The sequence below is a fragment of the Taudactylus pleione genome, unplaced genomic scaffold (genome assembly GCF_031769625.1).
Source record: "Taudactylus pleione unplaced genomic scaffold, aTauple2 ptg000433l, whole genome shotgun sequence".
Classification (NCBI taxonomy): Eukaryota; Metazoa; Chordata; class Amphibia; order Anura; family Myobatrachidae; genus Taudactylus; species Taudactylus pleione.
The window spans coordinates 924212-940459 of NW_028284835.1; the positions used below are offsets into that span (position 1 = coordinate 924212).

At 47.9% G+C, this 16248-nt stretch overlaps 1 protein-coding gene across 2 annotated transcripts in view; it reads left to right on the forward strand.

The window, feature by feature from the left end:
• Positions 1-783: 783 nt before the first annotated feature.
• MLH3 (mutL homolog 3) overlaps positions 784-16248 on the forward strand; it is an 81113-nt gene continuing 65648 nt past the window's right edge. For both annotated transcript variants that reach the window (XM_088447477.1, XM_088447478.1), the window contains exons 1-2: positions 784-879; positions 7101-9809. In XM_088447477.1, the coding sequence (XP_088303603.1) occupies positions 7220-9809 (2590 nt within the window). In that variant the 5' untranslated portion in view covers positions 784-879; positions 7101-7219. The remainder of the gene's footprint in view (positions 880-7100; positions 9810-16248) is intronic.

A 16248-nucleotide genomic window follows, 5' to 3' on the forward strand; every position in this document is an offset into this window, starting at 1 on the left:
TACTGATACACAGTGTTATAGAGGAGGGGGATGTATTGATACACAGTGCTATAGGGGAGGGGGATATACTGATACACAGTGTTATAGAGGAGGGGGATGTATTGATACACAGTGCTATAGAGGAGGGGGATGTACTGATACACAGTGTTATAGAGGGGGATGTACTGATACACAGTGTTATAGAGGAGGGGGATGTACTGATACACAGTGCTATAGGGTAGGGGGATATACTGATACACAGTGTTATAGAGGAGGGGGATATACTGATACACAGTCTTATAGAGGAGGGGGATATACTGATACACAGTGTTATAGAGGAGGGGGATGTACTGATACACAGTGTTATAGAGGAGGGGGATGTACTGATACACAGTGCTATAGGGTAGGGGGATGTACTGATACACAGTGTTATAGAGGAGGGGGATATACTGATACACAGTCTTATAGAGGAGGGGGATGTATTGATACACAGTGCTATAGAGGAGGGGGATATACTGATACACAGTGTTATAGAGGAGGGGGATGTATTGATACACAGTGCTATAGAGGAGGGGGATATACTGATACACAGTGCTATAGAGGAGGGGGATGTATTGATACACAGTGCTATAGAGGAGGGGGATATACTGGATACGATATACCGATCAGATTACAGCAGCTGAGCAGTGTCACAGACTGTGAGTGAGATACAGAAAGGAGGGGGCGGGGCCTTCCTTTATCCCATGATGCTCTGTCTTCAGTTCCTCTCTCCTGTAATCAGGAAGTAGAAAAAACCTACACTGGTATCCAGGAAGTTGTCATGTGACTCCCGATCCCGCCCCCAGTTTCCCAGAAAAAGCAGTGATTGGGTGTGAGACACTGACTGGTCCTTCTCATCTGGTAATCATCACTATAATTATTACTATATAAGGTGATACACAGACCTCCTGTATATATCTATATATATCACTGATACTGCATGACATCACTGCCTGTAATACACAGACCTCCTGTATATATCCCTGATACATGACATCAATGCCTGTAATACACAGAGCTCCTGTATATATCTATCTATATATATCACTGATACTACATAACATCACTGCCTGTAATACACAGACCTCCTGTATATATCCCTGATACATGATATCACTGCCTGTAATACACAGACCTCCTGTATATATCCCTGATACATGACATCACTGCCTGTAATACACAGACCTCCTGTATATATCCCTGATACATGACATCACTGCCTGTAATACACAGACCTCCTGTATATATCCCTGATACATGATATCACTGCCTGTAATACACAGACCTCCTGTATATATCCCTGACACATGACATCACTGCCTGTAATACACAGACCTCCTGTATATATCCCATATATGTGATATCACTGCCTGTAGTACACAGACCTCCTGTATATATCCCTGATACTACATGATATCACTGCCTGTAATACACAGAGCTCCTGTATATATCCCTGATACATGACATCACTGCCTGTAATACACAGACCTCCTGTATATATCCCTGATACTACATGATATCACTGCCTGTAATACACAGACCTCCTGTATATATCCCTGATACATGACATCACTGCCTGTAATACACAGACCTCCTGTATATATCCCTGATACATGATATCACTGCCTGTAATACACAGACCTCCTGTATATATCCCTGACACATGACATCACTGCCTGTAATACACAGACCTCCTGTATATATCCCATATATGTGATATCACTGCCTGTAGTACACAGACCTCCTGTATATATCCCTGATACTACATGATATCACTGCCTGTAATACACAGAGCTCCTGTATATATCCCTGATACATGACATCAATGCCTGTAATACACAGACCTCCTGTATATATCCCTGATACTACATGACATCACTGCCTGTAATACACAGACCTCCTGTATATATCCCTGATACTACATGACATCACTGCCTGTAATACACAGACCTCCTGCATATATCCCTGATACTACATGACATCACTGCCTGTAATACACAGACCTCCTGTATATATCCCTGATACTACATGACATCACTGCCTGTAATACACAGACCTCCTGTATATATCCCTGATACTACATGACATCACTGCCTGTAATACACAGACCTCCTGTATATATTCCTGATACTACATGACATCACTGCCTGTAATACACAGACCTCCTGCATATATCCCTGATACTACATGACATCACTGCCTGTAATACACAGACCTCCTGTATATATCCCTGATACTACATGACATCACTGCCTGTAATACACAGACCTCCTGTATATATCCCTGATACTACATGACATCACTGCCTGTAATACACAGACCTCCTGTATATATTCCTGATACTACATGACATCACTGCCTGTAATACACAGACCTCCTGTATATATCCCTGATACTACATGACATCACTGCCTGTAATACACAGACCTCCTGTATATATCCCTGATACTACATGATATCACTGCCTGTAATACACAGACCTCCTGTATATATCCCTGATACATGACATCACTGCCTGTAATACACAGACCTCCTGTATATATCCCTGATACTTGATATCACTGCCTGTAATACACAGAGCTCCAGTATATATCACTAATACATGACATCACTGCCTGTAATACACAGACCTCCTGTATATATCCCTGATACATGACATCACTGCCTGTAATACACAGACCTCCTGTATATATCCCTGATACATGACATCAATGCCTGTAATACACAGACCTCCTGTATATATCCCTGATACATGATATCACTGCCTGTACTACACAGACCTCCTGTATATATCCATGATACATGATATCACTGCCTGTAATACACAGACCTCCTGAATATATCACTGATACATGATATCACTGTCTGTAATACACAGATCTCCTGTATATATCCCTGATACATGATATCACTGCCTGTAATACACAGACCTCGTGTATATATCCCTGATACTACATGATATCACTGCCTGTAATACATAGACCACCTGTATATATCCCTGATACTACATGATATCACTGCCTGTAATACACAGACCTCCTGTATATATCCCTGATACTACATGATATCACTGCCTGTAATACACAGACCTCGTGTATATATCCCTGATACTACATGATATCACTGCCTGTAATACACAGACCTCCTGTATATATCCCTGATACTACATGATATCACTGCCTGTAATACACAGACCTCCTGTATATATCCCTGATACATGATATCACTGCCTGTAATACACAGACCTCCTGTATATATCCCTGATACATGACATCACTGCCTGTAATACACAGACCTCCTGTATATATCCCTGACACATGACATCACTGCCTGTAATACACAGACCTCCTGTATATATCCCTGATACATGATATCACTGCCTGTAATACACAGACCTCCTGTATATATCCCTGATACATGATATCTCTGCCTGTAATACACAGAGCTCCAGTATATATCACTAATACATGACATCACTGCCTGTAATACACAGACCTCCTGTATATATCCCTGATACATGACATCACTGCCTGTAATACACAGAGCTCCTGTATATATCTATATATATCTATCTATATATATCACTGATACTACATAACATCACTGCCTGTAATACACAGACCTCCTGTATATATCCATGATACATGACATCACTGCCTGTAATACACAGACCTCCTGTATATATCCATGATACATGACATCACTGCCTGTAATACACAGACCTCCTGTATATATCCATGATACATGACATCACTGCCTGTAATACACAGACCTCCTGTATATATCCCTGATACATGATATCACTGCCTGTAATACACAGACCTCCTGAATATATCACTGATACTACATGATATCACCGCCTGTAATACACAGACCTCCTGTATATATCCCTGATACTACATGATATCACTGCCTGTAATACACAGACCTCCTGTATATATCCCTGATACTACATGATATCACTGCCTGTAATACACAGACCTCCTGTATATATCCCTGACACATGACATCACTGCCTGTAATACACAGACCTCCTGTATATATCCCTGATACTTTATATCACTACCTGTAATACACAGACCTCCTGTATATATCCCTGATACATGATATCACTGCCTCTAATACACAGACCTCCTGTATATATCCCTGATACTTTATAGCACTGCCAGCAATACACAGTGACGTCCTGTATATATCCCTGATACATTATTTCACTGCCTGTAATACAGAGTGACGTGCTGTATATATCCCTGAAACATGATATATACAGTCAGATGCATAAATATTGGGACGTTGACAGAATTTTCATATTTTGGCCTCTATAAAGTAAAGATATACAGCGCTCAACCTTCTATATAATGGTCTTGTGTTGAATTATCCTAATGTCACAACCTTGCATATATACTATAAATTGCTGGTCTTAAGTTGATGACAGTGATACAATCAGTGCAAAAATGCTTTACTGGGTATAAAAAGACATGTATAACAAACTTACATAATCAGTCAGATACACAAGTAACTGAAAATCATTCATAGAAAGGTACTGCTTGAAACTGGATTTATCTGTATATATGTTGTACAAGTGTTGCCCGCTGCAACCGAGTCCTTGCTGTGGACTTGCTAATGTCAATATCCTTAATGTTGGTATAAATGAGAATGATACTAGCGGCGTCCCGCTGTCTCAAGATAGCATATGTAGCTCTTAGTCTGGTATACTTATGTCCGGTATATGAAAAATGTTAGCAGATGGTGCTGTATGCTGCCCGGGGTGTCTTCTGGTGCAGATGGAGGAGAACCACTCAGACTGGTACGCAGGATCTCCGGACTTGGGTTGCTCGGGATTGACTGTGGAGTATGTGATGCGTCTATTGAAAGACTGTATCCTATACTTTCACCTGTCAGCCTTTCACTTCCCTGTCTTGGGAGGGGAACCGCCGGACGCGACCGTGTGTGATCTGATCCGGCTCCCCCCTCCGTATTCAGAGACTCACCTGTCTTCCTGTCGTCGCGTGTGGCCGGATCCCTCCTCCTTCTGTCAGCGCTCTATGCCTCTTGCTCCGCTGTTGTGGGTGCCCGTCTGCGATGTGCTGGTAATCTTCTCCTTACTCGTCACTGGTGTTCCTCGATCACGTGTGTGTTCCCGGTCATGTGGCGTGGCCGCGCTTCAGTTTCAGATTCCAGTGTGTACTCCCGGTCTCGTGTTTTTGGTAGCGTTTTGTCTCTAATCGCAGTATCTTTCAGTGAATGTTCAGAACTGGGTCTCAATATTAGGTATATTCTGGCTCCAACGCGTTTCGACCTTATAAAGGTCTTCCTCTGGGAGTAGTGGTATAGTTGTGATCGGATTGAGCATAAATGTCCTGATGGTGCCCGCCTCCATCTCTGATTGGTTCCCTTCTGTCTTCATTTGATTGGTCGGGCATTCAATCAATCATTTAAGTTCGTTTGTGTTTGATTACATGCTGATTGAAGTCTCTAGTTCCCTGTGCAGGACGTTTATTCAGTTCATATTACATAGTTGTACATATAAAGTGTACATAATGCTGACTAATTAAAGTGGAGAGATGTTCCATACACTTCCCATTTACTTCTTTCAAAGAACATGTCAAATCCTGGGTAAAATCGGTGTATAAATGTCAGACATAAATCTCTACTCTTCAGTGCCGTTTGTGCAACCAAAGAGTTTTTTAAGGCTAAAAAGTGGAATGTTATGCAATGGCCAAGTCAATCCCCTGACCTGAATCCGATTGAGCATGCATTTCACTTGATGAAGACAAAACTGAAGGGAAAATGCCCCAAGAACAAGCAGGAACTGAAGACATTTGCAGTAGAGGCGTGGCAGAGCATCACCAGGGATGAAACCCAGCGTCTAGTGATGTCTGTGCGTTCCAGGCTTCAAGCTGTAATTGCCTGCAAAGGATTTGCAACAAAGTATTAAAAAGTGAAAGTTAGATTTAGGATTGTTTAGTTTGTCCCATTACTTTTGGCCCCTTAAAAAGTGGGAGGCACATATAGAAACCTTTGTAATTCCTACACCGTTCACCTGATTTGGATGTAATTACCCTCAAATTAAATCTGAAAGTCTGCAGTTAAAGCACATCTTGTTTGTTTCATTTCAAAGCCATTGTGGTGGTGAATAGAGGCCAAAATATGAAAATTCTGTCAATGTCCCAATATTTATGCACCTGACTGTAGTACACAGACCTCCTGTATGGGTTGGGTACAGTTTGCTGGCGCTCGGGTTCCAGGCGGTCAGTATCCTAACCTTACCCACATCCCTCCCTACCCGCTGCTTAAACCTAACCTCCCCCCAGTGCCTAAACCTAACCTCCCCCGCTACACACTAAACCTAATTCTCCCCACTAAGAGCCAAACCCTAACCCTCCCTCTAATCCCAGTACTTACCAGCGCCGGGATTGTGACAGGTTTCAGGATTCCGGCATTCTAGTCGCCGGTAACCCAGTCTGTCGGTATTATGACCGCATCCACTCCTGTATATATCCCTGATACGTTATATATAATATATATATATAATTAAATGGGGTAATAGGCGGCACTCAAAACGTCTATTTTTTTTTTTTATAATTATATATAATACATGGACTCTCTTTTTCTAACCTCATGTCTGTATTGCTGATCGGAGTATGTGTCACTCATGGGATAATAGGTTATGTTTAATGCAATAGTAATATGACAACATACTCAGAATAAATCTGCCACTTTTACCAGCATTCACTCCATATTGCATAATAGGGGATTTGGGATAGACCCCTGAGTACCTGCAGCTGACACAACAAATCAAGTGTGCGCAGGTTCTAATTAATCCACTTTTACCAGCATGTCTGATAATGATTGGATGGTGTAATATGTTTTAGATGTGATATTGGGCCAAATATTACTTCTGTGTGATAGGTGCTATGATGTTCTAACTGTATTTTTAAATACCTGCTGCCATTTCCATAAGGCCTATGTCATAAAGGACTGGGGGGGACGGACATATTTTACCATAGAGCAGCACTTACGATAATCACCCTTTCTAACAGTCACACTTTAATTTGTGTTTTCGGTTTTTATTCCCTCAGTTACGTGCAACAGAGAAGAGCCGAGTCTGGGAAGATGAGAGTGGTGTAATGTTCTCCAAGCGGCCTGGCAGCTTAACGTCTGTTCTCCTGTCCAAAATGATAGTTGACTGTTGTTTTCAATGATCCGAGTCTTGACGGAAGAAGTCAGATGCCGGCTGCGTTCTGGAGTGGCCGTTACTTCGGTTGGACAGTGCGTCGAAGAACTTCTCCTAAATAGTGCAGATGCTCAGGCCTCCTGCGTTGCTGTGCGCATTGACCTCGAGGTCTTCAAAGTCCAGGTTGTGGACAATGGCTGTGGCTTGTGCCCAGAAGACATGGAGAGAGTGGGGGTGAGGTATTTTACAAGCAAATGCCATTCAGTACAGGATTTAGAAGACTTGAAATTTTATGGGTTCCGTGGAGAAGCTATTGCTAGCATGGTGGATGTCACCAGTGTAGTAGAAGTCTGTTCTAGGCACAAAAATTCAGGTAGAACGTTTACTAAACTGTTCCAGAATGGAAAGCCACTGGAAGTGCGGGAAGCAGAGACCGAACGTCCCAGCGCCGGGACCACAATATCTCTATATAACCTGTTTTATAACCTGCCAGTGCGTAGAAAGTGTACAGACCAGGTGCTGGAAGTGGAAAGGATTCGGCAGAAAGTGGAAGCCGTGTCTCTCATGAATCCATCCATCTCCTTCTCCCTAAAGAACGACTGTGTCCATTCTGTGGTTCTCCAGTTACCGAAAGCCAAGGATGTGTCTTCTCGTTTTTGTCAAATCTACGGACTGAGCAGATCGCAGAACCTCAGAGAGGTCCGGCATGCGATGAACGGTTTTAGTATGAATGGGCTCATCAGTCGTGAGGGACACTACAATAGGACAATGCAGTTTTTGTATGTAAACAACCGATTTGTGTTGAAAACAAGGTTGCACAAACTGATTGACTTTATTGTAAGGAAAGAAAGTACAATATGCAGGCCAAAGACCAGCCAGGTGGGCAGGATGAATAGTAGCCCTGGCCGGCACCGATCTAGTGGTGACCTGTATGGGATTTTTGTCATAAACATTCAGTGCAGTTACAGTGAATACGATGTTTGCTTTCAGCCTGATAAAACGTTGATTGAATTCCAAGACTGGAGCTCCGTCGTGCAGTGCGTTGAACAAGGGGTGAAGGCCTTTCTGCAGAGAGAGAACCTGTTTTCAGAGGCTTCAAAAGATGAAATAAGTGAATTTAACCAGAGACATCATTTAAACTTGTCATGCTGTGAGTTCCAACACGAAGCGGATCAGGAGCTGGCGGCATCCCGGAATAAGTTTGAAAGCGCTGACATAGCTCCTCTGAGATCAAAGCCTGTGTGTCGCAGTAACCTGGTCAGCGCACACAAGTCACAGGATGCTGTAGACACGAGTGACATAGACGATGAGCCTGAGGAACAGCATAAAGCGGTGGGGATGAATGGAGGTGAAGTACTGGTATTAGCTGTGGATCAGACCAAACACGCTGTGACATCTACCTGCAACAACCAAAAGACAGCTGGCAGTACAAAGCCTCATTCCTGGGTAGGAAATGTCTTGGGGTCTGTACCTGTAAATGAGGAGAACTTACAGGTACAGCACTGTCAGAGCAGACTGTTCTCTGTTGCCCGCAGATGTTTTAGAGCTGGATCAGAAGAACCTGGAAGTAACATATCCAAGACTCTGCCACCAAGTATGGACAATACTCGGTGTGAGGCCGGTGAATCTTCTGAAGTACTGTTCCGGCACAGTTCTCTCCGTGCTGCAGAAATAGCAGGAAATAAAATGACAATTGAAAACTTGGACAATTCAAAAAAAGATCTTAATGATTTAGCTGTTACTTGTTCAGTATTAACCCAAAGAAAAAGTAATGGGGAAGTTAAGGATCCCCTGGTTATAAAATATAAAAGTGCCACCGTTACCACAGAGGGACCAAAGAGGCCAAATCCCATAAGGCTGCGTTCAGCAGCAAATCTCGGATCACTGGACAAATTCAGAAGACAGTACAAAAAGTTGCCGTCCTCAGACAGTCACCCTGTGGACAGAGGCAGCCTGCGAATGAGGCCCCCGGATGAACCTGAGCAGACGGAAGCCATCAACACGTGCCGTTCTAGTGACTTCTGCCGTGCAGTGAGAGATGTGCCGACCAACATACTGCAGAACGTGGCACGGACTCCGACAGAGAGCGCAGGGGAAGCGCCCACTGAGATGGACGTCAGCCCATTGACACTATCGGATTACGTCAGTTCAAAACTGAAAGGGCGTAATGGTTCAGAATGTCGCAGTTCTCTCACCACAAAGCTGCACAGGCTGAAGAAGGAGATGGAGATGGCTCCCTGCCCTGAGGAGATACCGGCTGGAGGCTTACTTAGCAATAGCATGGCTCCCAATGAGCTGTCAGTGGAAGTGGTGAACCGAAGCACACCGCTCACCGCAGCTCCTCAGGGAAATAATGAAAGTAATACTAGCAGCAGTCCACTCAGCCCTGAGCAGAAAAGGCCATCCAGCAAAGCTGGGGCAGAGGAGTCCCACACAGATGATCATCCCTCAGAGGAACCTAAGTGGCTGCAGTGTTACGAAGAGTCTCTAGGGAGGAATGTCTTCATCAACATGAGCACAGGACTCAGCAGTTACAGCGCCCCCACGGTGGACAGGAGTGCTACATGCACCAAAGATTTATCCAATATGGCTGTGAACGTAGTGTGCAGTAATGGTACGTACCTCTCCCCCACTGAACCTTGGGGGGGGAAATGGGTCAGTGCTAGAGGCAGGATCCAAGTACTATAGTAGGTCACGGATAGTGTGAAAGTCAGGGGTGGCCTTAATCCAGATACCAGATCATTTTAGGTCACATGTAGACATTTACTTACATAAATAAACCTTAAGCTAAGGGTTTTTATTGTCCCTAAACACGAAGGGGGTGGTCGTAGGGCAGTGCAGGTAGTATTTGCCTACACACCTTCACCCTTGACCTTTAGATGGACCCCATGGCCAAGATAGTATCCATATTTTAGCTACTGCATTTAGGGCCAGATTGACTGCAGATCGCAACTGCAATTGCAATAGCGATTACGCACGCAGTCTCACTGAGATATGCTAATCCTCTGCGAACGCTATGTCACCGCAGCACAACATAAGGACGCCACCCTTACCTTATACACATCATAATACTTAGCAAGACTGCAAAACCATCGGTAATTTCAAGTACCATCGCAGCCTCACGCACACTTGCACAAGCTCTGACCTTACTCAGGAATTGCTAACACGCTATGAGGTCTCAGGCTGCGTATGACATCGCTGTGAATAATTTATGCACACCTCTGTAACGGCATCCGAACGCACTGGCACGCCTGCGTTTCTCCGACAACCCCCCGTCACCACCCCCAACCTGTACTTCCTGTCAATTACTCTGTGATGGGGCTGCGTAGTCACTGAGATCACAGTCTCAATCAGTTTAGTGTTCGCGCACGCAACAATCGGCCGATGGCGTGTGTAATTGCAGTTGCAATCCTTGCTGAATCAGGCCCTTATTTTATGTTCTCCATCATTTATCATGATGGAAACTTCAATACATAGATCATATATTTTTACATATATCTTGACTTATATTGGAGCCTAATAAAACGTAGGTCCTCACAGCGCCCCTGCTGCTCACGCCATGAACAATAGCTGTAACATGAATGTGTGATTTTCAGGGGTTTCATCTAATTAGTCCTAGGTATGAGCAAACTAGACTTTCTACTTCAGGGTCCATAGGGGGTCCACAGGGTTGACCTTGGGATATAGCTGGATCTGGATCCACGGGCACCACGCAGTTAAAGCTTTGCTGCTCCCAGGATGCACTTGGGTCCGTCCTCCTCTATACCCCGCCCCCGAGCCACAGGCACCTCAGTTTTAGCTGGTGCCCGGCCGGCATAAGCAGCCCCTAAGCTTTATTTTAATTTTTTAAAGAAGATTTTATTATTTTATTTTTTACTATCTTCAGAGCGGCAGCATAAGACTGTCCATCTGGACGTCCATGCTGCCGCTCCAACAGCCCCGCTGGCGCTGCGACACCGGTACTGATCCGGGGATCGCAGTGGGACCCCGGAGTCAGTGCTAGCATGGCTCCGGGACCTCCCACAGACTGCTGCCGGACACAAGGGGCCAGGTAAACCGCGTGCAAATGCAGTCTTCATGCCGCCGGTCTCTGGGGACAGACCGGCGGCGCTAGTAGCGGCGGCGGGCTCCCCCTGCAAAGGAATACCCCGTGTGACCGCTGGACCACCAGGGTGTAAGGCCGGCAGGGAACGGCGTCCCTGGGGTTCCATTACTAGCAGGGGAGGCAGCCTTTCCTGCTTGAGCGGCTCCTCCCCTCAGCCCAGCGCGCCTTCTCTCAAGCGTGCTGGCGTCGCTGGGCTGTACTCTCTCGGCCACACCTCCTCAGAGCTCTCTCCAGCGGCCATCTTCCCAGGCAGCAACGCAGAGCTCCCAAGCAGGCTTCCAGTGGACCGGTCCCCCTGCGTACCTCTCCCCTGATCAGGACAGTGTTCGCAGCGCTATAGCCCTCCCAGACACTGAATCTGGGAGGTTGATTGTAGCTGAAGGTGCAGTGAGTATACTTCTCTGCATGGTATGTGACTGTTGCTAGTGCTGCTGTCTGTGCTTTTTCTAATTACTGTCCGCTTTTTACCTATCCCTTTCCTTCTCCTACGACCCGCAGGTGCTTGGGGGAGTGGTGTTCTTTCTGTGTACCTCACTTTTATAGATCAACGTATTTGTGAGGTCCGTCACATACAGCGGTGTGCTACTCAGTACCAGATTGTGGGCTGTTTGTGTTGCATACTTGGGAGTGCGTGGGTGTTGTACGCCTTACCTCGTTTCGGTGATACACGTTTATTGCAAAAAGTTTGTGTCATGTCTGATGAGGAGAATGAGTGCTCCGAGGCTCCTGTGTTGTTTTCCTGCCGTCGCTGTTCGGCAGGGGTCGACGGGGCGGATTTGTCTCAGGACAGTCTGTGCGGGTGGTGCCAGCTGGTGCCAGGTCCCTCTAAACCCCCGGTGGCGCAGGATCCTCCGTGGGCGATGTTTACGCAGGTGCTGGCATCGATCGTGGACCGGCTTGCGGTCCCGACTGCGGCCCCTTCTAGGGCGTTGCCCCAGCCTACCATCCCCCGTTCCCCAGGTGTGACGCGTCTGGTGCAGTCTCCGCCCGGGTCTCAGACTGTGGGTCCTTATGCGGGTTTGCCTGTATTTGTGCAATCTCCCACGGTGCCGCAGCAGTCAATGGTGCCGTTTCAGGGGTATCCTCAAACGGTGCCCCCTCCCTGGGTGGATGTCCTCTCCAGCTCTGTTCAGAGCCTGGCGGCTTCGTCATCGGCCTTTCAATCTATGTTGCACAGTGATTTGCCCCCACGGGCGTCCAAGCGACCCGTTCCGGCTTCACTGGCGGCTCAGTTTACGGACACGGATGTGTCTTCAGATGACGGGGAGATCCATGAAGACTCTGACTCGGATGCCGGGGCCCAGGAGGTGGAGGCTGTCCTCCATTAATGTGCCGGCATTGGTTAGGGCGGTGCGGGCCATCCTTCATATTGAGGAGGATGTGCAGGCTCCCAGGTCAAAGTACCCTAACTTCGACGGTTTTTCCCCTGTCAGACCAGTTAACGGATCATATGGCAGGGGCCTGGCAGTTGCCCAGCAAGAGATTCCAACCGCAGAAACGGTTGGCTTCAAACTATCCGTTTCCTGAGGCTCATTGCAGGAAGTGGGAAACTCCGCCTGCAGTCTATTCCCACGTTACCCGCTTAATTAAAAGCGCTACGCTGCCTCTGCCGTCTATCTCCTCCCTTAAAGATCCCACGGACAGGAAAGTGGAGATTTGTTTAAAGTCTATTTACTCTCTCTCGGGGGCGGTGGCCCATCCGTCCATGGCCATCTCTTGGGTGGCTAAGGCCTTCGAGAGCTGGGCCAACGCTTTGGAGGATACCTTTCCGGAAGATGCTCCGGAGATCCAGAAAGCGTTGATAGGACAAATGAGGGATGCGGCTTCCTACATTGGGGAAGCTTCATTAGATGCGAGCCTGCTGACCTCTCGGGTGTCGGCTGCCGCTGTGTCGGCACGTCGGTCCTTGTGGCTGAGGTCTTGGGAGAGCTGACGCGGACTCCAAAAAGGGCCTGGAGGCCTTACCCTTTAATGGGGAGTTGCTTTTTGGTCCAGACTTGGACAAAATTGTGGATACGCTGGCTAAGTCTAAGTCAGCCTTCCTCCTTCGGCTTCTGCACCTACCAAGGTACGGAACACTGCCTTTCGGTCTTTTCGGGTTCAGGGCAAGGCAAAAAGTCAGTCCTTCCCGAGGCAGTCGGCGACCAAGGCCGCTTCTAAGCCCAAGAAGCAGGCCTGGAGTGCCAGGCGCCCTTCTTCCAAGCAGGAGGATAAACCCTCTGCCTGATGGGACGGGCCTCCCTCTGGGGGACCCCAGAGTGGGAGGCCGACTTCTTCTGTCTGCCCAGTGCTGGCACGATACCACCACGGATGCCTGGGTTCGAGAAGTGGTCTCCCAGGGGTACGCCCTCTCTTTTCGGCACAGACCGCCCCGCCAGTTTTTCTGCACCAGTCCTTCTCAGGATACGACCAAGACCTTACAGATTCAGGTAGCTATAGAGTCCTTGCTGAAAGCAGGGGTCATTGTTCCCGTTCCTCAATTACAACGAGGGACGGGGTACTATTCTTCTATGTTTCTGGTGCAGAAACCCAATGGTTCTCATCATCCTATCCTCAACTTGAAGTCTCTGAACAAACTCCTCAGAGTTCCCAGGTTCAGGATGGAGACGTTACATTCCATCATTCTGGCGATGGAACCGGGGGATTACATGGTGTCCCTGGATATCCAGGACGCCTACCTCCATGTTCCGATAGCACCAGAGGTATCTGAGGTTCGCTATCCTTCAACACCACTTTCAGTTCCAGGCGCTACCCTTTGGTCTCTCCACGGCACCGCGGGTGTTCACGAAGATTATGGCGGTCATGGCCGCACATCTGCGGACCCAGAATATATACGGCTGCTGCCGTATCTGGACGACCTCCTGTTGCTGGCGAGCTCCCCGGAGGTACTGCTTCAACATCTCCACCTGACGATCGCTTGCCTGCAAGCGCACGGGTGGCTGATAAATTGGAAAAAGTCCTCCCTGATTCCATCTCAGCGGATGGTTCATTTGGGGGCTCTGCTGGATTCTCGTCAGCAAATGATCTTCCTGACTCCGGAGAAGGTCTCCTCCCTCCAGCTGCGGATACACAGTTGCCTGAGCAGTTGCCGCCTGTCGGTTCATTCGGCTATGAGAGTTCTGGGGTCCAATGGTGTCGACATGGTGGAATTTGCCCAGTTCCATTCCCGGCCCCTGCAGGGGCTGATTCTATCAGAATGAAACGGGTTACCACACCGGATCCGCTCTCAGTTGCTGGTGTTGTCCCCGGAGGTTCGGCAGTCTTTGGCTTGGTGGCTTCAGACGGCTCATCTGCTCGAGGGGCGCCCCTTTTGGATCCCGGACTGGGTCCTGCTCACGACGGATGCCAGTCTTCGGGGTTGGGGGGCAGTGACCGGCTCGTTATCACTTCAGGGTCGTTGGTCTGCGGAAGAAGCTCTTCTTCCCATCAACATTCTGGAACTGCGGGCAGTATACAGGGCCCTGCAGTCCTTGTCCCGTTCTGTACGGAAGGGCGGTTCAGGTGCAGTCTGACAACGCCACCACGGTGGCATATATCAACCACCAAGGAGGAACTCGCAGTCAGGCAGCGATGTCGGAGGTGTCTCGCATCCTTGCTTGGGCGGAGTGTCAATTGGGAGGCGGACTTCCTCAGCCTGTCACGACGTGCATCCCGGGGAATGGTCGCTTCACCCAGAGGTGTTTCAGTTACTCGTGGACAGATGGGGGCTGCCGGAGCTGGATTTGATGGCCTCCCGTCACAATCACAAGTTGCCCGTTTACGGGTCAAGGACAAGAGACGCAGGCGCCAGTCTGGTAGACGCTCTGTCGGTGACATGGACGTTTCATCTGGCGTATCTGTTTCCTCCGACATCCCTACTTCCTCGGGTTCTGCGGAAATTCAAGCAAGACGGCGACACGCTCGTGCTGGTAGCTCCGGCGTGGCCCAGACGTCCTTGGTACTCCGATCTGAGGTGCCTCTCCATCGACGCTCCATTCCTTCTCCCTCAGCGTCGGGACCTGTTGTCTCAAGGGCCCTGCCTTTACCTGGATCTGGGTCGGCTGTCTTTGATGGCGTGGCTCTTGAGACAGCCGTCTTGAGGTCTAGGGGTTTCTCCAGTTCGGTCATTGGTACCATGCTTAGGGCACGCAAGCCTGCTTCCGCACGGATTTACCACAGGGTGTGGCGCACTTATTTTCAGTGGTGTGAATCCAGAAACTATGACCCTCAGGTGTTCCGGGTTTCCAGAATCTTTTAGTTCCTTCAATCGGGTTTGGACCTCGGCTTACGCCTGGCCTCTCTGTAGGTTCATGTGTCTGCTTTGTCCGTGTGGTTTCAGCGACGGATTGCTACACTACCGGATGTTCACACCTTTTTCCAGGGTGTTCTCAGGATCCAGCCTCCCTTCATGCCTCCTGTGGCTCCTTGGGACTTGGCGGTGGTGCTACGGGTCTTGCAGGGTCCTCCTTTTGAGCCTCTTGAGTCGGTGGACCTCAAGTGGCTGACGTTCAAGACCGTTTTTCTCCTGGCAATTGCTTCGGCCAGGAGGGTGTCCGAGTTGGGGGCGCTTTCCTGTCGCCCCCCCCTTTTCTGATTTTTCACCAGGACAGAGTGGTGCACTCATCCTGAATTTTTGCCCAAAGTGGTCTCAAAATTCCACATTAATCAGGAGTTTGTCGTGCCAGCTTTTCAGTCACCTGATCTTTCAGCTGGTGAAGCTCCCTTAGATGTAGTCCGGGCACTTAGAATCTACGTGGGCCGGACTGCTTCGGTTAGGAAGTCGGATTCATTGTTTGTCCTCTTCGGTTTTCACAAGAGGGGTACGGCTCATTCCACTCGTTCTGTGGGTCCCTCTTGGTCTGCTAGACGTGGCGCCTCTGCTGTTCACCAGTGTAAGGCGGCCTCTTGGTCTTCAATTCAAACGTTTTTGAGGTTCTATGCGTTTGACACCTTCGCCTCTCAGGATGCA